Genomic DNA, 26,574 nt, shown 5'->3' with positions numbered 1-26,574 from the left:
ATGTATCATTAAAATCATGTGGGTTTGAAAGATATATGATAATATTATGAAATTCTTTATTTTCAACTCATCTTATTCTCCAGCTCTAAAACTCTTTATTTTAGTTAGCCTGTCTTTATTGATAAAACCACTTTTATCAAAAAATCAATTGCATAATGACATATTGACAATACTATCACTATAAAATGATGAAATACAGTTTTAAAAGAATTTTAAGATGAATTTTATTTTGAATATTGCTAGCTCAATCTATTCATGCTGCAAAATAATTACAACAGTTTCAGAGACTGTAAAGTTGATATGTAGGCTCTGAGTATAATTTTTTTTTTTAAATCATGCCAGGTGTGGTATTTGACATATATGAAGGCCAGATCACTGCCCTCCTTGGTCACAGTGGAGCTGGGAAAACCACCCTGTTAAACATACTTAGTGGGCTGTCAGTTCCAACATCAGGTAAGAAGACAGTTATTCAAGGACAAGTACCCGGGCAAACACATGAATATGCATTTAATTATTTAACTGGGGCCGGGCATGGTGGCTCACGCCTGTAATCCCAGCACTTTGGGGGGACAAAGCGGGTGGATCGTTAGGTCAAGAGACGAAAACCATACTGGCCAACGTGGTGAAACCCCGTCTCTACTAAAAATACAAAAATTAATCGGCTATGGTGGCGGGCGTCTGTAAGTCCAGCTGCTCAGGAGAACCACTTGAACCCGGGAGGCAGAGGTTGCGGTGAGCCAAGATCACGCCACTGCACTCCAGCCTGGCGACAGAGTGAGACTCCATCTAAAAAAAAATTATTTAATTGGTTTCATTAATTCAATAGTTTCATTACCCATTATACCCAGGCATTTAAGAGAAAAATTTTAGAAGTTTCTCTTATTATTTTATTGAATTATATTATACCTATTTAGAAAAATGTTGTTTGTGTTTTAAATATGTCATAAGTAGTTTTATGATTATTCAGTTACTAAGTAGCATTCCAGCTGGATCAGATGTTATTGCGAATATTATTACATTTTTAATCAGTTCATTGCATATTCCTTACAAGTAAACAATGTTGAAATGAATCTAAAAACTGGCATACAGTGTTTTCCATTTTAAAAGATCTTTAGTGAAGCATGACACGTTTTCCTGATGGTCACTCTCTGCCTTCTGCTTTCAGGTTCAGTCACTGTCTATAATCACACGCTTTCAGGAATGGCTGACATAGAAAATATCAGCAAGCTCACTGGATTTTGTCCACAATCCAATGTGCAATTTGCATTTCTCACCGTGAAAGAAAACCTCAGGCTGTTTGCTAAAATAAAAGGGATTTTGCCACACGAAGTGGAGAAAGAGGTATGTGAGCATTTTAGATGTCACACAGCCGTGAAAACGAGATTGTTTACCTAGAAAATGTTGTGCTAAGTTATTTCCACATAATTCCTCATCTAAATTTTAGGCAAAAAGGCCCTTTGTAAAGAACAGAAAAGTGATAGTGTTTTTAAAATAAACTTTCTGGATTTGGGACTAAATATTCCTTATTTGGTTAGGTACAACGCGTTGTACAAGACTTAGAAATGGAAAATATTCAAGACATCCTTGCTCAAAACTTAAGTGATGGACAAAATAGGAAACTAACTTTTGGGATTGCCATTTTAGGAGATCCTCAGGTAAGTCAAACAAAAATTACTGGTGAAATCAGATTGAAGACTATAAAAGTATTTTACTAGGTCAAACAATTTGCAAATGATAAATATAAGAGAACGTCTAGGATGAAATATTAAGCACTAACAAATTTCTCCCAAATACTTTTAAAAGTAGAATACTTTTTAAAAGGATCTTATTGGAAAGGGTGGAATTACTTTAGGACTTTCCTCCTGTCCAGGTTTTGCTATTGGATGAACCGACTGCTGGATTGGATCCTCTTTCGAGGCACCGAATATGGAATCTCCTGAAAGAGGGGAAATCAGACAGAGTAATTCTCTTCAGCACCCAGTTTATAGATGAGGCTGACATTCTGGCAGGTAATATTTTGTTTCCCTTATGTATCTTTGTGAGAAGTTAGAGACAGTGTGGAATATGAACAGTTATGCTCCACAGCTGTGTCTCCCTGGAACTGCCATGACCCAAGACAGGAGAATTTTGCTTACTCATTTGTGGGTCTGCATCCCACAGTACTTGGCCCCATGGAAACATTCTGAGTCCATTGCAGAGCAGCTTTCTGGTTGTAAAATATGTATCACACTCTTCAAGATATAATTTGTTTTAGGTAGTCTTGATGGCAGTTTAACTGAAACAGATCCTTTAGATGTATAATTTTTCTCAATAAACTAGAGAATAAGTTGACTTAATTTATCAATCGAGCTGTTGGATGACAAAAAAAAAAAAAGTGGTTTACGTACGGCCAGAATTAGAATGTCTATTTTAGTGTGTCATGCTGCTACAATACATCGTTAATGGATTTGCATTTTGTGAATAGTAAAGAAATAAGTCCTTTGTGTAACTCATCTTTTGATTATTTCTAAATAGACAGGAAGGTGTTCATATCCAGTGGGAAGCTGAAATGTGCAGGCTCTTCTCTGTTCCTGAAGAAGAAATGGGGCATAGGCTACCATTTAAGGTACAGCCCTGAATGTTGGAGACATGTTGACACATGCTGAAAATGCTGGGGGCAGGTGGTATCAGCATCAATGGGTTAAAGCAGGCCCTATAACCACTAAGTTCATTTCAAGAGAGCTATGGTAGAACTAAGGCATAATTGCTTTGTTTTTTAGCTAGAACACAGGATATATGAGATTATAGACATTGAGCATGCAAGGATGATTAATCTAGGTTTAAATAAAATTTTTGAAAAGTATTTTCACAACGTGTTGCCTGCTAAGAGTAATTTGTTGATATTCCGATGCTTTCTCTTGTCATATTTCAGATGTTTACTTTTGTTCATCTTGACAATTTCAATACCCTGTATTCTCCCTGACTTCATTTCTTTCCACCATCCTTTTGTGTTTTTCTTCTCTTACTGATAATAATTATTATCATTGAGTAATGTCTACCACTTTTTAAGTATTGGCTATGTTTTAGGTACTTGCTAAGATATTTACATATAGAATATTCATATGATTGTATTCAATCCTCTAAATAACTCTAAGAAGATACTGTTGTTATTCCCCTTTGACAAGTGAAAATACCACTTCAGATAGTTTTAATAATCTGCCAATTTCACACGACTTGTAAATGGTAGTCGTTGGATCAAAATTACAGGTATGATATGAATGGCTTCCTGTATTTTGCGCTACAATGTTGATTTTTTTTAAAAAATGATTCAAATAACTTCATTCTGATGGATAAATGGATCCCCCTGTTGTTTTACTCAAAGTGCCTAATCTGATCAAATCTACCAATCTATCATTACTACTTGTTACAAATCTACCAATCTATCATTATTACTTGTTACAATCTAATAGAATCAATACCCTCTACTGAATACTCGCTATTCTCTAAGTATGTTTCATAGTTCAGTTGTCTTGTTTCTGCTTGAGGGAGGATGTCTGTCAAACATGTTCTTCTTCAACCCATTTAACCATGTCCAAGTCTTAACCATTTCTGAAAGTATTTTCTGAATATTTTCTCCTTAACGAGTATCCTCTTTTCTGGAACCCTGAAAGCACTATTTTGAACTGTTGCCTTAGGCAACTTAATTAACTTCTTTGATCTTTAGTAACTTCATTTATGTAATAGTAGTAATAATATGTACTTTGCAGTTAAGGCTAAGAAACATTGAGTGAATGAATACTTGACAAGCTGCAAAGTACTCAACTGAGTTAACTCAACTTCCTTCTCCCTCACATCTTCTGTCATACGCTTCTTTATATTATTTATATGTTGTAAGCTTCTTTAGAGAAGGTACTGCATTCTTCCTATTTGGTATTCTTGATAGCACTTGTAAGTACTAGGCCTCGTAAGTACAGAATAGCCTTTTTTTCAAACTGATTTTTTAAGTTTCTATCATCAGTCAATTGTGATCTTCTCACCACTCTGTCACCTTAGCACCTTTTAGTGTATGTGATTAACAGTGGCTTTTCAAAAACCGAATAATTTCATGAGTAACTTTATATATTCTTAATAAAGACAGGCCAGATTTCACTTGAATAAATTTTGGACCCCGAAATGATAAAATTAGCTTTAGCAGAACCTGCATTAGCATGACATGGGGCCATATTCTTAATGACTGTATCACATTACCTCTGTTTTTAGTTTTCTCATGCTCAATTCTGAGTTTTCGCAGAACTCATACATTACTACAAAGGGAAAATTCAAGGTTGGGAGGTTGGGTTTTTGAGTAGATGCTGGCAAATTAAGCATTTCCCTTTACCTCACTCCAGGCAAGATCTGGCTTAATATCTCTTTTCTCCAAATAAGAGTCCTTGAGTTACCTCTTCCCACTCTAAGCATCCCTTATACTAATTCTTCTGCCATGTTGCATAGATTTAATGGTTTGGACTTTATTAGTAGCTTTACATCTTACTTTGTCCAGTAAACTATACATTGTTTTGTCTCATAAATATTAATAAAGTGACAAGCACATACTACATAATTAGGAAATTGTTTTAGAGACAGAGTTGGATAAAAATAACTTTTATTCTTTTTAAATGTTAGTTTGCATCTGAATGAAAGGTGTGATCCAGAGAGTATAACTTCGCTGGTTAAGCAGCACATCTCTGATGCCAAATTGACAGCACAAAGTGAAGAAAAACTTGTATATATTTTGCCTTTGGAAAGGACAAACAAATTTCCAGGTAACAAAATGTAGAAACCACAGAATGATTTGGGAATGGTATTATTAACAATAACAGTAGTGATAAGAATGATGGCTAGTTTTAATGCTTGCTAGATGAATGGCACAATGCATTTACTCATTTAATATTCTCAACTCCAAGGTCACTTATAATATTACCCCATAGTATTATCTCCATGTTACTTATGAGTAAATCAAGGCATGTAGATGTTAAATATGCTTCACGTCACAACATGTGTAATTAAGAGGCACAGGCTAGCAGCAAGATAAAATTAGAAATATTTGGAAAATTTGTTTCAGGAATGAATGAGAGAGTGTGGTCAGGACAGGAACAGGTATGTAAATACAGTGGCAGACTATTGAAGAAGAGCTGAAAGAACTGTACACAATAAATAGGTTGTTTTAGAAACACCATCACATAATGATATAATTCAAGTTATTGAACATAACTTGGATTGGCCTGCATTCTGCCAAATACTCTAATTCACAACTTTGCTGCAAACACAGAAGCTTGGAGAACCACTGCTGTTATTACTTTTCCATGGTGTCTCCCAAATCACTGTTTTATTTCCTAAGCATTTTGAGGTAGACTGTTTTTTAAGTTTACTCTGTAAAAATGTGTTTGCCATATCAAGTTCAAGAAATTATACCGGGGTCATTGCTGCATGTTTGAGTCGATAAGCATGACATAATCTTGGTCCATAAAGAAACACAGAACCAAACAATAAAGTGCAGATATCAAAACTCAGTGCTAGAGCTAGACAGTCTAGATTCAAACACCAGCTATGCCATTATTAGCTCTATAATCCTTAACAGGTTATAGTACTATTCTGTATCTGTGAAAAGAAAACTGAAACAGTACTCCAGGTTGTTATGAGTATTAAATGATTCAATACCTTCAAATTTATTAAAATATTAAATATAAATAAAGCACCTGGAATAATACCTGACATGTAGAACCTATGGTATTTCATCAGGTATCAGAAACCCTCAACTACAGGATGTACCACTAAGAAAGAAACACAAAGAAATAATGCTGCCATTTAAAATATGATCTGCTATCATTTAGGATCCATTATTATTTCAGATATATTAAAAGATGATGAAATATATCTCTTAGAATAAGTGAAATAATGGTTCACAATGCATACACAACGTCTTTGAGATATGTATCCTTATAAAAACAGAAACCTTTGTGAAGATCACACAGCAAAGTTTTAGCTGATTGCTCATTAAATGCATTCCAAAAGGGATGAGAAATTTGGAGAAAGACTGAACAACAATTAACCCTTAGGTAGACTTAAGGACTCATTAGAAATTTTGACTGCATCTCTATTTTTCTTTATCCAACACATAATTAAGATTGAAGTCTTTAATTTATCGCAATATTGAGTTAGTTTATCTTTTATCCACTTTTCAGTTTTCCTGAATTTTCACACCATGGTCAGAAGCTAAAAGAGAGCAAGAGAGAGACAGAGAGACAGAGACTGAGAGAGAGGAGGTGCAAAGTTACATACATATTTCGTCCTTTCAAAAGCTTTACATACTTATGGGCCGGACGCCGTGGCCCATGTCTGTAGTCCCAGCACTTTGGGAAGCCGAGGCGGGCAGATCACTTGAGGTCAGGAGTTCAAGACCAGCTTGGCCAACATGGTGAAACTCCGCCTCTACTAAACACACACTCACACACACACACACATAAAATTAGCCAGGCCTGGTGTTGCGCACCTGTAATCCCAGGTACGCAGGAGGCTGAAGCAGGAGAATCACTTGAGTCTGGGAGGTGCAGGTTGCAGTGAACTGAAATTGAGCCGCTGCATTCCAGCCTGGACAGCAAAGTAATCTAGCAAAGAGTCTATTCTTAATTATTTCTATAAACATTAGTTCTTTTACATTTGTTATTATAATTCCCTAACAATCCCAACAAGAAAGCACAAATCTCTGTTCTCTGGAAAATATGTTTTAATTAGTTGAAATTTAGAATTAAACACTCCCTGTAATATAACAAAAATAAATTTTAAAAAATGTATTAAGTAAAATATAATTTTTTCAAAAAAACACATATGTAGTTTCCTAAGAATGAAAAAATAAATGTTTAGATTAGACTTTGATCTCAGAAAGACATGAAAAGTAACATACCATATGGATCATTTTAGAAATGAGAACATCTGTATCACAGTTTTGTTTCTGGTTAGTACATTTGGCCTATCACCAATGTTTTATATTTTTGAGAAATATGATTCTCATTATAAAGTATGTTCTTATAATCTGTTTTTGTGTCCACTTTTAGAACTTTACAGGGATCTCGATAGATGTTCTAACCAAGGCATTGAGGATTATGGTGTTTCCGTAACAACTTTGAATGAGGTGTTTCTGAAATTAGAAGGAAAATCAACTATTGATGAATCAGGTAACAAAAAATAAGAAAGAAAAGAAAAAAAATAGAGAGAAAGAAAGAAAAGAGAGAGAGAGAGAAAGAAAGGAAAGAAAGAAAGAAAGAAAGAAAGAAAGAAAGAAAGAAAGAAAGAAAGAAAGAAAGAATTTTATTTTTGTGTGCAGTATTTTATCTTGAAAATATGTCCAAATTATGAGATTATATACTTTTGTTGGTGCTGTGATTCAGGCTTGTCTTGGGAAAACTTAGAGAAGAAATGTATCTCTGTGGAATATAGCAATGTATAACACTAGTTCCTTATGCAGCAAATAATAAATATATGGTATGATATTACCTGAATATACATTAGAGAAAAGAAAATTAGAGTTCACATTGACAATTATTTTTGTGGTAGCATTTCAATGATATTATTCCAATGTATTAGGGATTTAGTTGTTGCTTTTGGAAAGTTTGCTCTCTGCCTCATCTTTATTCCTTGAGAAGCATTCTGTCTTTTCTCTCTTATTGCTGCTAAGCTACTTTTTTTTTTACTGGTTCTCTATCATCTTATGGTGTTTACTCTTTACCGTGATCTTTATTTTCATCTTTGCAATTTTCTGGGTGTCTTTTTGGATTGATCAAATATTTTTCTTTAATCCTCCTTTTCCTCTTTTATTCATTTTTGAAGTTATATGCTTGTTACATTTTTTAGTGTTATACTTAACTTTTAATGTATGTACATGTTTTATAGCATTCGAGAAGCCAGAGTTAGTCATTTTCTCTAGGCTTCTCCTCAAATCAGGTAACTTTTATCTTGCTTTTAACCATGGCTATATTTTAAAATATTGTTTTCCCATTTTATGTTCTTGAAGGGGAGCGGAGGGGTTCTATATATACTAACTCTCCTATCTTGGTCAGAAATACTAAGTGGTTTATCTTTTACAACAAATAGATTTCTTAATGAGTTTTTTTCATTGATTTCCTTAGAATAAATAAAGTCCTGTAAAGCTACACACAGAAGATGTTTAAAATCAGAAAACACTAGATTTTCTTTTATTATATCAATACTTTCTGCTTCTTTCTCATTTCTTCAATAGTTGCTCTAATAATGTCATACATTAGATTACTTGTATCTTGGCCCAAGAGGGTAACTTTGACACATTTGTAGGAAGATTTATCACAGAAAAAGCTAAATAATGCACAACTAAAATGGCACTTTATAAAATACTGATCTTATGTTTTAGATATTGGAATTTGGGGACAATTACAAACTGATGGGGCGAAAGATATAGGAAACCTTGTTGAGCTGGAACAGGTTTTGTCTTCCTTCCATGAAACAAGGAAACCAATCAGTGGCATGGCGCTCTGGAGGCAGCAGGTCTGTGCAATAGCAAAAGTTCGCTTCCTAAGGTTAAAGAATGAAGGAAAAAGCCTGTTGACTATGTGAGTATCTGAGTGTTTCAGATTTGTTTTGTCTGTGAACTAAAAATAAACTTGAGAGCAAAACATAAAAGAAACTCAAGTAAAATAAATTTCAGTAGATGCACATTGTCTTTTAAACAAAGAAATCATTTTTTAATTAAATAAACCATTGTTAATCATATGGATATATAATTAAAACAGATAAGGGTTGGAATTGTTCTTTTTTTAAATTTCACACACATTTTGTTCTTACCAATAGGTTGAAGTAGTTCTTCAAAAGCACGTGGATATTAGTACTTAGGTCCCATCCTAAAGACCCATTTACTCTTTTCCCAAGGTATCAAAACCTGTAGCTGTCAGTATTCCCCAGGGAAATGAAACCAATAGGATATACATATATAAACATACTTATTTTAAGGAATTTCATTATGTAATTGTGAGGCCTGGTACGTTTGAAATCCACAAGGCAGAACGTCAGGCTGGAAACATGGGTTAGAGTTAATGTTGTAGTTGGAAGACTGGAAACTTAGGCATAATTTCCATGTTACAGTCTTGAGGCTCTATAAAAGAGTCTGCCTTGGCTTCACGATCATATCTGGAACCCACTATAAGGTTCACATATACCCCTAGAACTTCAACCTCATCATCAGGAACACTCATTCACTGAGAACGTTCATTCATCCAAAAATATTAGTGAGCACCTCTATGCAACACTCTATTATTAACTGATTATAACATATATCAAAAGAAATCAGACCTGACAGTCCACCCTTGAGGATGATTAGACATACAGTAAACAATAGACAATCTGTGAACTATGGCATTTAGTAGGAGGGAGATTATGTCAAAATAGGAAGCTCAGGGAGATTTTGAAGAAGAGAGAGGAGAATGGAAATTCAGGCTGAGGGAGTGTTAGTGAGTATACGGATACATGAGAAATCTAAAGAACTATTAATCTGAGTTAATTGCAACATATAGTGAATGAAAAAGTAAAAATATTTTTGAAATATATTCATAGAGCTAAAGAGTTTGCATTTCATGAATACTAAGGAACTATTAATATTTTATTTTTTTATTTTCAATAGGTCATTGACGTAATTTCAACAAAATGTTAAGAAGCTTAATTGGGTAATTGTGCAAAATTGTTTGGTGATAGTAGAATTTGGAGACAATGAAAACAAACATTTAGAACAATATTGAAAAGAGTCAGGAAGGAGTTAATAAAAGCCCAACTTAAGAAGAGGAAGAAAGAACAAGGTTTGGAGGCAAGCAATAAGGATGCTATGATAGATATGAATTTCCAAATATTAGAAAAGAAATTTAAGGGAGAGAAATGGGTGGAAAATGATTGAGCCCTGGTGCCCAGGGGAATGAGAAAATGCTGTAATTTACAGAAATTGGTAACAGGATGGGATAAAGTTCAGAGTGTAGTAAGTATGCGTGTTAGTGATATGCCAATTTCAATAGTGCAGAGAAAGAAAGAAATGCAGGACTGAAATAAGGCAATGAGGTAGGGATTGGAAAGAGAGATTTAAGAGTCATAATCCACAGACTTCATAAACCCGAAGCCAAGCTGTCCTACTTGGCACTTGAGAGAGAGCAAAAGACTAAAGGTAGATACATATGACCCATCTCATTTTAGAAACAAGAAAATGGGGCAATGTATGATTCAAATGTTTGGTTACTGATTATAATTTATTTCCATTATTATATTCATTATCCCCTCAAACTTAAAAACCCACAAAAGTTGCTAAAATTTTTTTTCTTTTACATTTTCCTTTGCATAGATTATTGCTTTTTGGTATTAGCTTTATCCCTCAACTTTTGGAGCATCTATTCTATGAGTCATATCAGAAAAGTTACCCGTGGGAACTGTCTCCAAATACATACTTCCTCTCACCAGGACAACAACCACAGGATCCTCTGACCCATTTACTGGTCATCAATAAGACAGGTGAACATGGGACTGAAATGCAGCTGCTAATGTTGTTCTTGTTGAGAGATTGCCCCCAAAAAGCATGAACTGCTAAGAAAAAAAAATAAACTCTATATGTTTTAGAAAGCATATATGAGGCCAAACAGAAAATAAGTTAAAAAATGAAAAATACAACATTGGAGAGTTTGTTTTAGAAATAGATTCTGCAAGTTTACTTAACCTTAATATTTGTTGCACAAAGCAACTAAAGAGGAGGTAGGGAGGTAAATCATTGACTCACCTCTGAGGTCTTCATGTATCATTTTGTAAATCTGTGCTGTGCTGGCTTCTGGAAAAAATGTTTCAAATTAAAAAAAGATAGACTATTAATAGCTTCAAGGATTATAATGTTAACAGCAATTCTTATTTCTGTACTAATAGAAATTATAATGAAATGCCTAGGCTCTAGATAAAGTAACCTTGTCATACCTATGATATTAGACTGAATTTTAGTACCAGAACATCAGTTCTGCTTTGTTAAGAAAATCCTTAGACAGTCCTTTTGTATGATATGCTTTGTGTGATGTAATGTATTTTTAATATTACTTAACTATTGTTTTATTTCATTTTTGCTTCCTTTAATCTTTGCCGTCCTGGTAGGGTCAAGCATTGATAACTTTTTACATTCACTGAGGCGACAGAACATAGCTATAGAAGTGGATGCCTTTGGAACCAGAAATAGCACAGATGACCCATCTTACAATGGTGCTATCATTGTGTCAGGTGATGAAAAGGTATGCTGGACTCCAGTTGCTGTATTTCACCAAAGATGGACTATGGGAGTACAATTTGAATAATTCATATCAACTGAATGAAAGGCCAATTTCACACAAACAAATGGGATAGTTCTCATTTTTATAGGAGAAGCTGAACTACAATTATTTCCCCGTAACCTCCAGCATGACAATATGTAATGAAATTTGATTTTATTCCTGATTAAGTTGAATGCACTGCTATAATTAATTTATTTAGATCGTTATTATCAATTGGATTCCATTCTAATAATTAAATCTCATTCTCAGTTGGAACTGAGAACAACTGCCCAATGTAGACTTGGCCTTTGCTTTTCTGTTTTCTGTGTCTTCATACTGCTTCACTCATTCATATCCCCTGCCTAGACCCTGTAGGAATTTGAGTCAGAGATCTCTACAGCAGGCAAATGGAAAAGATGAGATAATTATGTTAAACGCATAAATCACAGCTGTTAGGTGTCATAAAGTGTGGCCATTTGTAATTTGTCACAGCTAATTTTCAGGAATAAATTCCATGCCAACAATAAAGTAAGAAATTACCTTCAAGATAGTTCTCATTACATCTTAAGTTATTTTTCAGTATGCTCAGTAAAGTAGTTTTAACATCAATAAACATTGGTTTAGGTAATTAGGTTAAATACAATACATTTGATTTGTTTATGATTGCAAAAATGTGTTCTCAAAGCTTGCCCACATTTTGGGCAATATGGATAATTAATTTACTTATATTTTCTCTGAGGGAAAATAATCACATTATACACATACACACACACGTTATTTTAAGGGAGACTTTACAAGTAAGCACAGAATTTGTGAAAACCTATGCTTTCATTACAACTTTCTGCCTGCCTCCCATTTCTCAAGTATCCAAACATTATATACTTATAAAATGAATGTGTCACATTTTGAAATGAAGTCTATAGCCAGGTTAAACTGAGGTTGCACTATGGAATTTCATAGTGTTGCTGCTGAATATTATTTGAAGTATTTTGTTTTGTGATGTTTGGGCATAAATAGCCACATGGTTGATGTTATGGTGGGTAGAAACCACAATATTGGATTCTTTAAGTATACTAAGAATTAATCAGATATTATGAGTGATAGTGATATTAATCACACTCAGTGCTTGGGCCTTATTATATTATCAATAACTTGAATGATTTTCTAACACATTCACTCATTAAATTTTGTATTTGCTTTATGAAGACTTAGAATTGGTGCTTGTTATATTTCAGGATCACAGATTTTCAGTGGCATGTAACACAAAACGGCTGAATTGCTTTCCTGTCCTCCTGGATGTCATTAGCAATGGGCTACTTGGAATTTTTAATTCTTCAGGACACATTCAGACTGACAGAAGCACATTTTTTGAAGTAAGTATAATTGTATCTCACTTATACTGTGTCATGATAAGTTTTCAAGAAAATTCTTGAAATGCTAAAATAATATTACATTACTTTTTGTGAACCTATTCTTAAACTTGTGTGTGTGTATATATATATGTATCTGTGTGCAATATTTTATATATATATAAATCACTGTATATGTAATATATATACACACACTATTTAGAAATGACCACACATTATAACACACACACACACACACACACACACACACACACACATTTAGAAATGACCACAGAACATTATAACCTTATTCAGATGACTTGGTGTCAATGGAGCAACAGAAAATAAAACTCATTATGGTTTTTGGTCTAGATCTGTCACCATCTGTGGCCGTAGGTAGTGGGACATTGTTGAAACAGACTTAAAGGTCAGGCTATGTGACCTTCTTAAGCAACTTGACTTCTATAGGATATAGAAGTCATCAATCTACAAAAAATAGATTAAAGACTTTATCACAAAACTTTCTTAAGAAGTAAATGAGGCAATATGAGCACCTGGCTAAGTTGAACCAGTTATTGTAGGAATGAGTGATGAGACACATAAAATAGGACAACTCCTGGTGCTGAGTAAATTATATTTCTCATTATTATTGCTATTAAAACTATTTTTCTTGGGATGCATCAAAATAAGTTTCCATTAAAGAATGTTCAGCTTTATTAGATCTGGGGACTGGCTGAATGAGAACTAAGGCAGTTCTTTTTTAAAATCTAGTTTCTCAGGCCTGCTTAGATGCCCAGAGGCAGAAGATCTGGGGTAGAGATGTGGGTGTGCACTTCTGTGTCTTCAGGTCACCTTTCATCTTGTTGTGTTGAAACACCCTTCGTCTGATTTAAATGACACCCTGGGCATATTCTATAGCTTCTTGGTCACTTTTTGTTATGAAGAATCATTCTAGTGCAGTCCTAAACTTCAATTTTGTATTCAGTCTAAACTTTGCAGGATCAAATTGAGGCCTAAGGGGGCATGGAAGTGGGTGGGTGGGTGGTGGTGTGATTTGCTCTTCCATTCCCCTTTGAAGTCTAACACCTTGGAATAGAAAAGGGAGAGTGTCCTAGCTCTGAAACTATCCCCTTTCCCTCCCCTTCTGAGTAAAGCACTGCTGTGCTGGAGGCAGAATGGAAGAATGGAGAGATGGAGCTCTTCCTATGGAACTGGTGCTGGGGAGACATCATGCTTTCTCTAGTTGCTAGTAGTTTCTATGTATGTGGTCACCATAGCCCAGGTGACCCATGTAATTGTCTTGGGGCGGTGGTTAGCTTGGCTCCAGACCCTTCTGTAGGTGACGACACACTCAGGGTTGCAGAGTCTCTGTAGGCTGCTGCGGGAAAGTCCACACCGTCAAACTTTCTCCAGTCTACATTGTTCATTGTTTGATGTGTCCATCTTCCAGGTAATTCAATAACTTCTGTCTTGCTTTAACCTCTGTGCTTCCTCAGAAAGAGCTATGAGAACTGTTGAGTGCTTCTTGCATGCTGTCTGAAAGCTACAGAGGTTTGGGATGTCAAGGGGGTTGCCCTGTCTTCTCCAAAGCACATCATACCATTGTCCTTTCAAGCCACGTTTCAGCAGTCCTCCTTCCTTCAAAAATCTCTAGGGCAAAACCAGATATTTCCCATGTGATTTATATGTAGTAGCATATTTAAATGTACCAAGCAGAATTTGAGATAGTTATTACTATTCCTATTATAGATTGAGCAGCCCTTATCTGAAATGTTTGGGACCAGAAGTGTTTCAGATTCTCAATTGTTTCAGATTTTGGAATATTTGCATTTACATAATGAGGTATATTGGAGATGGGACCAAGTCTAAACATGAAATTCATTTATGTTTCATGTGCACCTTATACACAGAGCCTGAAGATAATTTTATTTGATGTTTTTAATAAACTCTGTGTTGTGTGCCTATGTTTGGACTGTGATCCTTCACAGGAAGTCGGGTAAGGAATCCTCCACCTGTAGTGTCATGTTGGCACTCAAAGAGTTTGGAATTTTGGAACATTTCAGATTTCAGATTTTCAGATTAGGGATTCTCAACTTGTGTTATTATTAGACAGCTGTGGAAACTATGGCCCACTGAGATGTCGCTGTGTTTCATTAACTATTATATTTGAGTAGACTAGCCAATTATCTGGATAACAAAGAATTGGATGTTCCCAAGAATAAGCAAGTAACCTGAATTCCCACCTTTAAAAAGATGTCTTCACTACAGAGTATTTGCTACCCACCAGCCCAGCTGACCTCGAGCTCATAGGTAGACAAATTCTCTCTTTGAATTGCCACCTCTGGTTTCCCCACCCAGCTCCTGACATTCTCTCTTACAATTCTGTAAGCCTGTTCTACTTGATCTTAAAGTACCAGGCTCACTATAGCTCAGGCCTTGGTGCTGACTCCTTCTCAATAATTTTTATCATCTATTGGAGTGTCCTACAGCGCTCCCATCCAGCCACTCCTGCAAGTCCTCACCTGGCCGAACTACCCAGGAGGCATCAAGTGTCTTTTAGCTTAGGAAGGACCCTGTCAGGCTGAGTCACATAAAACTCTGAGTGTGGGTGGATATGATATAACATGGACATACTGTGTCATTTATAAACTCAGTCATGAGTAAGGAAGCTGGCTGTCAAGATGAATTGTGATTTTTCCTCCCTCAGAGGCCTTCCGAATCAGGAAAAATCAACCACAGTATCCACAGACAAAGATATGAGATGGGACATGTAGTCTTTGGTGGACGTGTAGTCTTTCTTCCCCTCCCAGGGTCTTATCTACACATATACATCTTTAGTCAAGCCACTTTTATATGCTGTAATATCTCAGAGGGGTGCTGAGTTTTAGGAGGGAGTAAGAGAACAGAGAAGTAAAGAAATCAAAACTCATCATACCGATGACTTGCAATGTAGTGAGGTGACTGATGACAGATCAAATTAAGGTTTGTACTACCATACAATCCATCAATCTCACCTTTGCTACCCCCACAAAAGGAAATAAGTATATCAAAGAGATATCCGCACTCTCATGTTTGTTACAGCACTGTTCACAATACCCAATATTTGGAGGAAACCTAAGTGTCCATCAACAGATGAATGGATAAAGAAAATGAGGTACATATACACAGTGGAGTACTATTCAGCCATAAGGAATGAGAGGCTGTCATTTGCAACAACGTAGATGGAACTGGAGATCACTATGCTAAATAAAATAAGCCAGGCACAGAAAGACACACATTGCATGTTCTCATTTATTTGTGGGATCTGAAAATTAAAACAGTTGAACTCATGTACCTAGTCAAACAACGGTTACCAAAGGCTGGGAAAGGGAGTGGGGAGTGGGAGTGGGAGTGGTTAATAGGCACAAAAAATATTTACAGAAAGAATGAATAAGGCCTAGTATTTTACAGCACAACAGGGTGACTATAGTCAATAATAATTTAATCATATATTTAAAAATAACTAAAAGAGTATAATTGGATTGTTTGTAACGCAAAGGATAAATGCTTGAGGGTATGGATACCCCATTCTCCATGATGTGCTTACTTCACATTGCACACCTGTATCAAAACATCTCAGGTACCCCATAAATATATACATCTACTATGTACCCACAATTAAAAATTTTAATTTTTTTAAAATTAAGGCTTGTAGCAAAACTCAAGATCCTCTTTAACATGTATAGGGCTTTTAATTTTTTTTAAAAAATATAATGCCTGACATGGAGGGCGTGCTGACCGGTTTTCTCCTAGCCCCTCCACTGACAGTCCACAATCTCTATTGTCTCTTAAAACATCAGCCTTGTATATAAGCAATGCATGTAAGACTGTAACCATAAAGTCAGAGAGCAGACGTTTCATGCCTACCTTACAAGTTATTAACTGTGTGACCTTAGACAATTCATATCACGTGGTTGAATTTGCTTCCTCATAGGTAAATCAGGCTACATGTTCAGAAGGTCCTACAGGGCTGAAAATGAATGTGGGTAAGAAGTTGCACATAGGACCTTGAGAAGTGCTTTGAGTGATCAGCCCAATTCATTTATCTGAGTGATTTAGTTAAGAAAGTACAGATGAAACAGATGCCCAATCGCTATCAGCTCAACATGTTCCATATGATTTCAGGAGCATACGGATTATGAGTATGGGTACCGAAGTAACACCTTCTTCTGGATACCAGTGGCAGCCTCTTTCACTCCATACATTGCAATGAGCAGCATCAGTGACTACAAAGTAAGAAGAGTTAAAGTCTTCATATGTTTTTTATATCTAGAGAACCCTTCACCCACCCTTACAACTATAAATTTACATGCAAGTGGTAAATCTAATTTTTGTACTTGATGCAATGAATAATCAAGCACTTTAATAATAATTGCCAAATATGAAGAAAATGCTATCTTTCTTAAACAAATGTGAGACCTCAGGAAGGACAGCTTAGATGTCATCTGCTAACAGGGAATGACAACTTTCAACTGTATATCACTTAAAATTTTACTTATGACACTTACCCACAGACATAATCACGTCTCATCTCCCAGTGGTGGTTTCTACCTTCCAGATGGTGGTAAAGCTACTCAGTTTGAAAGCCCTGACCAACTCACCACGGCACTTTGACTTGTTTTTGGAAAATATTGTCCCTTTAAAGCTCCATTTTTGTGAGTTTTAAAAAATAAAATTCAAGGAGCCTGTAACAGAGTCTATCTGCCACTCTCCCATGTCTTCATGTCCTTGCCATCATCAACTAATGCTCAGGACATGTTTTTGAAGGGCTTGACTTAATTTTTATTTATTCTGCTCTTGAACTGTCCCTATCTTTAGTGACTTCTCCCACGGGAAACACAAAATACTATTTTTCCTTTACTCTTATAAGACCACATATTCACTGTCTTTTTCCTCCTGCTCTTGACACTCTTTCTCACACTTTGTCGGTGGGGGGGGGGGGGGTAAACTCCTCTGAGTTCAAATGTCAATATTTCCATCGTCAAGCTGCATGAACCTCAAAAGTTACTTAATCACGCTATGCCTCATTTTTATCACCTATAAAATGAGACATTAGTTACATCTATTTGAAATAGGTTTCTGTGAGGATGTGGTGAAATAATACCAATGAATTACTTAGAACCATGCTTCCCATATAGTAACTTTCCCATAAATGTTAATGCTTGATGCCTAAATGTCCAGGGTTTAGTTCTAGGACCCTTTACAGCTAGTTCCAGAATTCTTGACTTCTATATGTACAGTTGCTTCTGTGATATTACCATATAGCTGAGTAATAGATATTTCACACATAGGCAAAATAAAACTTGTATTTTCCTGACCAGATATGCCCACCTCATGACTTTCTTTTTTCAGCAAATGGCACTATTGTCTACAGTTGCTCTAGCATAAAATTCTGGCATTATCATTGTCTCTTTATCTCCTTTATTTAATCCATTGGAAATTCTTTTAAGTTCTACTTCAATTCCATCCATTTCTCTCCCTCTCCACTATTTTCTTCCTGGTCTAAGCCATCGTCATTCTTTGCCTAAACCACTGCAAGAGCTACCCATCAGTTTCCTTATTTGCAGTTAATTCCTTTCATACAACCAGAGTGAACTTTCAGAAGTTTAAATTAGATCATCTCATTACCTTGTTTAACAACCCTGGCAGTTTCTCTTTGCAGGTAGAATTAAATTCTAATTCTTTATGTTGTCTGGCAGGACGCTCCCTCCCTCATTTGTCTCTTTTTTATCTCTCTACCTTTCCTCCTTGTACTCTCTTCCTCTAGCTACCCCACTTTTCCTTCTGGTTCTCAAATATGCCAATATCATCTGGACCTTTGCGTTGGCCATTTCTTCTGGCTGGAATGCTCTTTCTTCTATTCTTTCTACAGCTGGCTTTTAGTAATTCAGATCTCAGCACAAATATTTAAATATTTCAGCCAAGACCCCTTCTCTGCTTAACCAGTCTGAAATAGATTTCCCATAACTATTATATGAGCCTATCTTAAAAATCTATGTATGTTGCTTATCATTATCTGAACCTTTGCTTTTTTGTTGTTGTTGTTGTTAACTATCTCCTGTCAACTAGGAATAAACATAAACATCATCAGCACAGGAATATTTTTCTCTAAATTTTACCTACTTCATGGTTGCTCATCTCTATAAATAATGGCTCATCTTTCATTCTTTTATCTTGACTGAAACCTAAGAGCTATTTTTTTTAGGATTGCCAGAATTAAGCAAATAAAATTACAGACACCCAGTTAAAATTTAATATCAGAAACAATGAACTTTTTTAGGGTGAGCATTTTCCAGATATTGCATGGGACATACTTATACTCAAAAGGTTATTTATCTAAAATTCAAATTTAACTGGCAGCCCCATGATGTCAATGTCTTTCTTTCTCTCTCATCTTCATAGCTGGTTAATGGTGAAGTCACGGAATATACTTCTGAAATATTTCTAGGATCTTTCTGCTTTCCTCCATCTCTCCTACAATACACCAGCCAGAACCATCATCATCTCTCTTCTGGACGAGCACAACAGCCACCCTATAAGGCCACATTAGCCGTCTCTATTTTTCACCCGGTGTGACAGAGTAATACCTTAGAAACACAAAGCTGACCTTGTTAATTCTCTGTCTAAATTCCTTCAATGGTTTCTCAACATACCAAGGAACAGGATTGAAATCCTTGCCATTGTCTGAAAGCCATGGGTGATCTGGACCCAGGTGTATCTTTCTCCCTTAATCTGATGCCACTGCCACCTTGATAACTATGCTCCAGCCACACTGGCTCCTTTCCAGTTTCCCAGAACATCAGCCTCTTTCCACGAACGGGTCTTCTCTCCCACTGTTCTCTGCCCATAGTGCTTTCTGACCTGTCACCCGGATATATCCTATTCACTGCCCATGACTTCACAAGGGAACCTTCTCTGACCTGACCCCCGAGTTACAATTCATTTCTCTTTGAAAGGCTGTAATACAACCCTGAATTCTTCTTAACACATGCACAATTTTACTTAGGTAGCTATCACTATATTTATTTGCTTATTGCCTCTATTTCCTCTTCCCCTGCAACTTAAATTTATAAGTGCCCCATAATCAACATGAAGTCAGTCATATGGTACACATTCTGTAAATATATATTAAATAAGTTGATGAATAGAAAATATCAACTCTCCAACAGTCCTCACTGTCATCCTCTTTCCTACTTCCTTCCAGATGTACTCTCCTTTCCAGAATTATTTGCATTCCAGTTTTTTGCTAATGAATCTCCTTATATAGACTCAATTTTAGATTTCAAATTTTAATTGCCTTTATGCTTTACTGTTTAAAATAGTTCAGGTCATATTTTCAAGACCTTGTGTTATGACTATCACTGTAATAATGTGACTTATAGTGGTCACAATAGCAAAATCCACTCACTAGTTTTCACAGTGCGATAATGGAAAATATGACTTACGGCAAGACAGTAAGAATAGTGCAACATTTTAAAGACAGTCTTGCTGATTCCAACCTAAAGAGTTTTTAAATGAAATCAACTAGAGGACCATTTCTTAGACCTAAAATAAAATGCCAATGATAAATGCACCATTTACATTCAGCATAAATTTTAAGTATCTTACAGGAAATGGTAATCCCACTTATGTTGAACCTTTGTGCAATGTGCAAGTTTTCATGTCAAAGGAAAGAACAGTCTCAAAAAGAAAAGATGTCTTCTCATTGAGGCCATGCCCAATCATTCTGTGACAGAACATTAGCTAGTTATGTTGGTGCATTTTCCCTTTAGACGATGAAATCATGACGTGGCTCGCAGCATTATCAATGCCTCTGAACAAGGGTGTGGTGAGTGGTGGTATCATTTGCTAAATCAGGATAATATTTCTAAAACACGAAGCAAAAATGAATGTTTTCATGACTATATATTTGCAATTTCCCAAACTTCAGCTTTTCAGAAGCTTTTGATGATTCTTCTATTTCTTTATCAGAAAAAAGCTCATTCCCAGCTACGGATTTCAGGCCTCTACCCTTCTGCATACTGGTTTGGCCAGGCACTGGTGGATGTTTCCCTATACTTCTTGATCCTCCTGCTAATGCAAATAATGGATTATATTTTTAGCCCAGAGGAGATTATATTTATAATTCAAAACCTGTTAATTCAAGTAAGTGGCAGCAATTATGAAATGGTTTTGTTAGACTATTTTTTTCATAAATGCAGTAATATTATTAATCTTAAACCAAAGAACTTCAGATTACCTGTGCTATTGTATAGTTTTGGAAAATTGAGGAGTAAGTATGAGTACTCTTCTAGATAGTATTTACCTTATTGGACTTTAACGTTTCTATTTTCAGATCCTGTGTAGTATTGGCTATGTCTCATCTCTTGTTTTCTTGACATATGTGATTTCATTCCTTTTTCGCAATGGGAGAAAAAATAGTGGCATTTGGTCATTTTTCTTCTTAATTGTAAGTATGCATATAGTAACTATTATTTTATCATTTTTTGTAAATCCAAGAACATATTTTAATCTTTGTACTAAGCAGAGTGGCAAATTAATACTGCTCTCTAGAAAATTTTAATTACTCTAAGATAATCACGGTTCTATTTAAAGTCTACTCTGTGAGTGAGTGTATGTTATCTATAAACTATGATCCTCAAATATGTCTCCAGGTCTAACTTCTCCCCTGAGTAGAGACTTCTGCTCCTAGCAATTAACTTGCAATTTCACCTGAATATTTAAAGAAGACCTTAGTGATCACATATCTGAAATATAATTGTCGCCTCAATGTTATTCTTCATTTCTTTTTTCTTTCTTTCTTTCTTCTTTCTTCTTTTTTTTTTCCTGAGACAGAGTCTTGCTCTGTCACCCAGGCTGGAGTGCAGTGGCATGATCTCGGCTCACTGCAACCTACACCTCCTGCATTCAAGCAATTCTCCTGCCTCAGCCTCCTGAATAGATAGGATTATAGGTGTGCACCATCACACCTAGCTAATTTTTGTATTTTTAGTAAGGACGGGGTTTCACCATGTTGGCCAGACTGGTCTCAAACTCCTGACCTCAGGTGATCTGCCCTCCTTGGTCTCCCAAAGTGCTAGAATTATTGGCGTGAGCCACCACGCCCGGCCTTTATCATTTCTGAATAGATTACATTACTGCAGCAGAATCCACCCAGCTAGTTTCTTATTCCAAAAGTTTGGAATCATCCTTGATCACCCTCCATTTTTTCCGGCATTCAATCCATATGCATGTCATTTAAACTCTAGACATTTCCCAGTTGGTCTGATGTGTCCCGACTTCACCGCTATATCCATTGCCTAACCTTCCATCCTCTCTCACCTAGAGTAGCACAACATATCTGTAACTGGTCTCTCTGTTTCTACTCTTGCCTCCTGTTAACTGTTTTCTATATGATATCCAATGAGACCTTTTAAAAATAAATTTTAGTTGGAAAGTATAGCCTACATTATAGAAAAGTATGCACATTTTAAGCACACCTAGTAATGTTCTATTTATTGATGTGTCTTGTAGTTTTTTTGAGCACTTCCCCAAAACTACCAGGTACATCAATAAATAGAATGATACTAGAACCCTAGAAGCCCCCTTCCATCCCATTTCCAATTTCCCTCCTCCTTATAAAAATCATTACTCCTATTATATTCACATAGGTTAGTGTAGCCAGTTTCTGAACCTAATAAAAATGGAATCATGTAGAAGGCATAATTACATATCTGTACATAATTGACAACAGGTTATTTAGAATCATCCATGCTGTTGCATTTGAGAGCAACCAGAATAGTTTATTTCTTTTCATTGCTGTAGTAGTCTACTGATGAATGTGCTATAATTTATTTATTCATTGTTGATGGACATTCAAGTGGCTTCTTGTTTTGCACTGTTATAAATAACACCGCCATGACTTTCTTGTTTCTTGTATGTCTTTTGGTGCATGTGTGTGTGTGTCTTGAGATATAAACCTAGCAATGGAATTACTAGGTCATAGTGTATTCAACTTTATGTTCAACTTTAGTTGACCTTGCCAAACAGTTTTTCAAAGAGGTGGAACCACCCACAGAGTATGAGAATTCCAGAGGATGATACGGGGGATGCCTCACATTTGGAAGAAACAAAAATAAAATGCCACAAGTAAATATAAATTAGAAAATGAGAAGAAAAGACAATGACTTCCAGTCTGGATTCAAAAAATTAGCTACATGTTATTTACAATAAACACACGTAAGTCATGGGCAATGACTTAACAGGCATTTTTTTAAATGAGGAAATTAGAAGTGTCTACACAAATAGCAGATGAAGTCAAATTCTAGACCAAAAGTCTTAAATAAGGAAAGAAATATGTTGACAAAATGCAAAATTCATGAAGAAAATGGAAGTCTCCTAATTTGTTTAGCAAATAATACACAATAGCAAAATACACAATCAGCTCTAAAGATCTAAGTGGAATTCAATGCAAGTGGAACTTAAATCACCTGTTTCAGAACTGGAAGATTCATTGGGGAAAAAATGAGCCAGCATGTAGAAATTTAACTTACACATCATACAAGTTGTATTTGATTTGTTATGTAGAGAGAGAACCTCTTTGTTCGTAGAGCAGGGTAGAATGAAACGAAGAAAACCTAAGTGGAAATGTAGTGGCCAAAGAATGAAGTCCCTAATGCGGAGCTTTTCCTAAGTCCGCTTCCATCCTCAACAAGCAATTTTGATAAGGAAAAGTTAATTGATAAAATACTGATAATTGGCTTCAAAAAGGTGTGCAAGAGTGACTGACTTGACATCCTAGCACAGGTAAGTAAAAACCCTTGAGAGAAGAATGCTTCATCTGGAGAGGCGGGATGCTGAGGTTTGCTATTTTACAGGGCTCTGAACTGAACTGGACTGTGGCCTAAGGTCTAATAGTATGCGCACTCCTTGACAATGAGATTCACTGCCTACTAGGGAGAGTGAAAACTGGTGCAGAACACTGGACATGACCTACAGGAGAAAGCAGTAAGGCTACACATAGCCTAAGCTAAGCACACTGCATACATCTAGGCCTCCAGGTTTCAAAGATACTGATAGAAAGCAATGCCCTACATCAAAATATTTACTCAGAGAAAAAGATAAGCCAATATCAGCCAAGAAAGAAAGCGTGTTCAGAAATGATAAGCGCTTTATCAGAGCAAATAGAAGATCTCAGTAGACCTGCATATGTTAGACATGTCCAAGATGAAAAGGTACTGCATGGCATCCCAATAGCAAAGAAATTAATAAAGTATTCCAAAACAATGCAGAACAAATAAAACTTCCGTTACAGCTTTTCCTATAGATTTTTTAAAAGAATACACATTTAATAAGACAAAAGCTCAGAGTCACAATAATAAAACATCCTGAATGTAAAAAAAACAAAGAAATTTTAGATCCGCATAAACACACTAACCATCAGTATAATTTCAGAACTAATAATGAATTCTGAAAAAGGCTGAAAATCTAATTACATATATAAAATAAAGGATTAAGATAATCCCCATGAATCAGCAAGACAACAATAAAAAAAGATGTAAATACAAAGCCAATCCAACAACAGAATAATTAATATTTTAATGTAGCAAATCCATTGTTACACATATGTATAATCCTTTTAAAATAATATAATTCTATTATACTTCTATGTATAAAAATATAATAGAAGAAATTCTTAAATTTAGAAAGAACTGTTACGGAATGATCAATATTCATTACGATATGAAACTTCCAAATAAAGGCACCCAAGAAGTAAATGTAAACCAATCATAAAAGAGAAAACTTCCAGCTGCCCCAGATTTATCTCCTGCAATTCTGTGTGTCAGTTTTCAAACATCTGAGGGAAAGGAAATGGAATTTCTCTCTTCCAAAATTATATCTACCAAGTTGCAGTTCTAGGAAAGGTGAGACATAATCAAATATAAAATCAGGAAGTAAATGCTTTAAAAGCCCCACTGAAAAAGTTAGTCAGTCCACATGAAAACCTGCACAATGATATTTATAGCAGCTTTAATTATAATTGTCAAAACTTGGAAGCAACCAAGATATCCAAAATGGTGAATCAACAAACTGTGTTACATCCAGACAATGGAATATTATTTTGGGCAAACAGAAATGTGCTCTTAAGTCATGAAAAGGCATGGAGGAAACTTAAATGTGTATTACTAAGTGGAAGAAGCCAATCTGAAAAGTCTATACACTTTTAATAATCTGTATGATGACAACTAAATGACATTCTGGAAAAGGCAAAACTATGGAGACAGTAAAAAGATCAATGATTGCCAGGGGTCACAGGGAGTGAGGGATGAAGAGGTGGGTCACTGAGGATTTTTAGGCCTGTGTGATACTATAATGGTGAATACATACAGTTAAATATTTGTCCAAACCTGTAGAATGTACAACAACAAGAGTAAACTATGGACTCTGGGTGTTAAAGATGTGTCAATAAGGCTCATCAATTCTAACAAATGTACTGCTTTGTTGGAGAATGCTGTGCCTGTGTGAGGCCAGGGGGTGTATGAGAAATCTCTTAACCTTCCACTCAATTTTGCTGTGAAGCTAAAATTGCTCCAAAAAAAAAAAAAAAAAAAGAATAAATAAATAATAACTCGTTCTAACAAAAAAAAAAAGAAAGAAAGAAAGAAAAGAAAAATACCCAGGAACAAATCACAGCCACATGAAAGATGAACCACTTAGGGTTAAAATTAATCCAACCAAGAAATAAAGAATTCAAGAAAGGCAAAATTGCAAAAGCACTGATAAGGACTGCTTAATTCACTTAAACATTTAGGAAGTTCAAATAAGTTTGGGAATCATGGTTATAGAATACTTAAATATTTAAATAGAAAAAAATTCACAAAGTTGAAGAGTTCCTTTTGTAAAGCAAGCATGACTTTAATAATAAAACTTTAAAAAGCTTTAAAACCCATTGATAAATTCACTTGGAAAATGAAAGACAACTCTCTAAATAGAAAGAAAGCAAACACAGAAATAAGCTTGAAAAAGAATAATTTGGCTGGGTTTAACGGCTCATGCCTGTAATCCCAGCACTTTGGGAGGCCGAGGCGGGTGGATCACCTGAGGTCAGGAGTTCAAGACCAGCCTGGCCAACTTGGTGAAACCCCATCTCTACTAAAATACAAAAATTAGCTGGGCGTGATGGCATGTGCCTGTAATCCCAGCTACTTGGGAGGCTGAGGCAGGAGAATCACTTGAACCCAAGAGGTGGAGGTTGCAGTGAGCTGAGATTGTACCATTGCACTCCAGCCTGGGTGACAGAGCGAGACTCTGTCTCAAAAAAAAAAAAAGAAAAGAAAAGAAAAGAAAAGAATCATTTAAAAATAGTCAAGTATGATTTATTTCAGAACACAATAATGGTTCAGTATTAGCAGCTAAAGGAAGAAAACTATATGAGTCAAGTAAAGATCATATAGTTCCTTAAAAAGACCTAGTATAAAGAAATTAGTAACACAAGAAGGACAAATTACCTAAACCAATGGTAAATATCATATCAAATGGTAAAATTATAAAGTTAGTTACTTAATATCAGCAATAAAATCAGTGATACCTACAATAAATAACTATGTCCTCCTGTGTCAATGATGTGTGGTGTAATGTGTACTCTAATTCATGGTTTGTAGAATAAATGTCACAAACTTTAAACAAAGTGTCAGTAACTGTTAAACGTTTAGATGCACATAAATTTTAACTTGCAGTTACACTTTTCAGAATCTCTCCTTCAAGACTAAAAGTGTCCATACATAAAGACTTATGTAGACCATCATTCATAGGAGCAGAAAAATTAAAAAAACATGTTTTCTGAAGGCAAAGTTGTTGAATTTTGCACATCCATTCAAACAAATAATTGCCAAGAAAACAAATAG

General features: G+C 35.5%; 1 protein-coding gene and 1 long non-coding RNA gene across 4 annotated transcripts in view; one reads left to right on the top strand and one right to left on the bottom strand.

The window, feature by feature from the left end:
- Positions 1 to 26,574, top strand: part of ABCA9 (ATP binding cassette subfamily A member 9) — an 81,437-nt gene that overhangs the window by 36,169 nt on the left and 18,694 nt on the right. For all 3 annotated transcript variants that reach the window (XM_017863684.1, XM_017863688.1, XM_017863678.1), the window contains 14 exons: positions 343 to 453; positions 1,166 to 1,341; positions 1,536 to 1,655; positions 1,871 to 2,009; positions 2,515 to 2,605; positions 4,642 to 4,781; positions 7,071 to 7,190; positions 8,399 to 8,597; positions 10,364 to 10,530; positions 11,152 to 11,285; positions 12,539 to 12,676; positions 16,817 to 16,924; positions 20,663 to 20,836; positions 21,027 to 21,140. In XM_017863684.1, coding sequence (XP_017719173.1) covers positions 343 to 453; positions 1,166 to 1,341; positions 1,536 to 1,655; positions 1,871 to 2,009; positions 2,515 to 2,605; positions 4,642 to 4,781; positions 7,071 to 7,190; positions 8,399 to 8,597; positions 10,364 to 10,530; positions 11,152 to 11,285; positions 12,539 to 12,676; positions 16,817 to 16,924; positions 20,663 to 20,836; positions 21,027 to 21,140 — 1,931 coding nt within the window. The remainder of the gene's footprint in view (positions 1 to 342; positions 454 to 1,165; positions 1,342 to 1,535; positions 1,656 to 1,870; positions 2,010 to 2,514; positions 2,606 to 4,641; positions 4,782 to 7,070; positions 7,191 to 8,398; positions 8,598 to 10,363; positions 10,531 to 11,151; positions 11,286 to 12,538; positions 12,677 to 16,816; positions 16,925 to 20,662; positions 20,837 to 21,026; positions 21,141 to 26,574) is intronic.
- LOC108523207 (uncharacterized) lies at positions 10,621 to 16,919 on the bottom strand. The gene is made up of 3 exons (XR_001883753.1): positions 16,798 to 16,919; positions 16,559 to 16,661; positions 10,621 to 10,840 (listed from the first exon to the last, which is right to left on the bottom strand). It is a non-coding gene; the product is annotated as an uncharacterized LOC108523207 (long non-coding RNA).

The sequence above is a fragment of the Rhinopithecus bieti genome, unplaced genomic scaffold (genome assembly GCF_001698545.2).
Source record: "Rhinopithecus bieti isolate Rb0 unplaced genomic scaffold, ASM169854v2 scaffold_2349, whole genome shotgun sequence".
NCBI lineage: Eukaryota > Metazoa > Chordata > Mammalia > Primates > Cercopithecidae > Rhinopithecus > Rhinopithecus bieti.
Note: the sequence above shows the minus strand (reverse complement) of the source record. Positions and strands in the feature narration are given on the sequence as shown.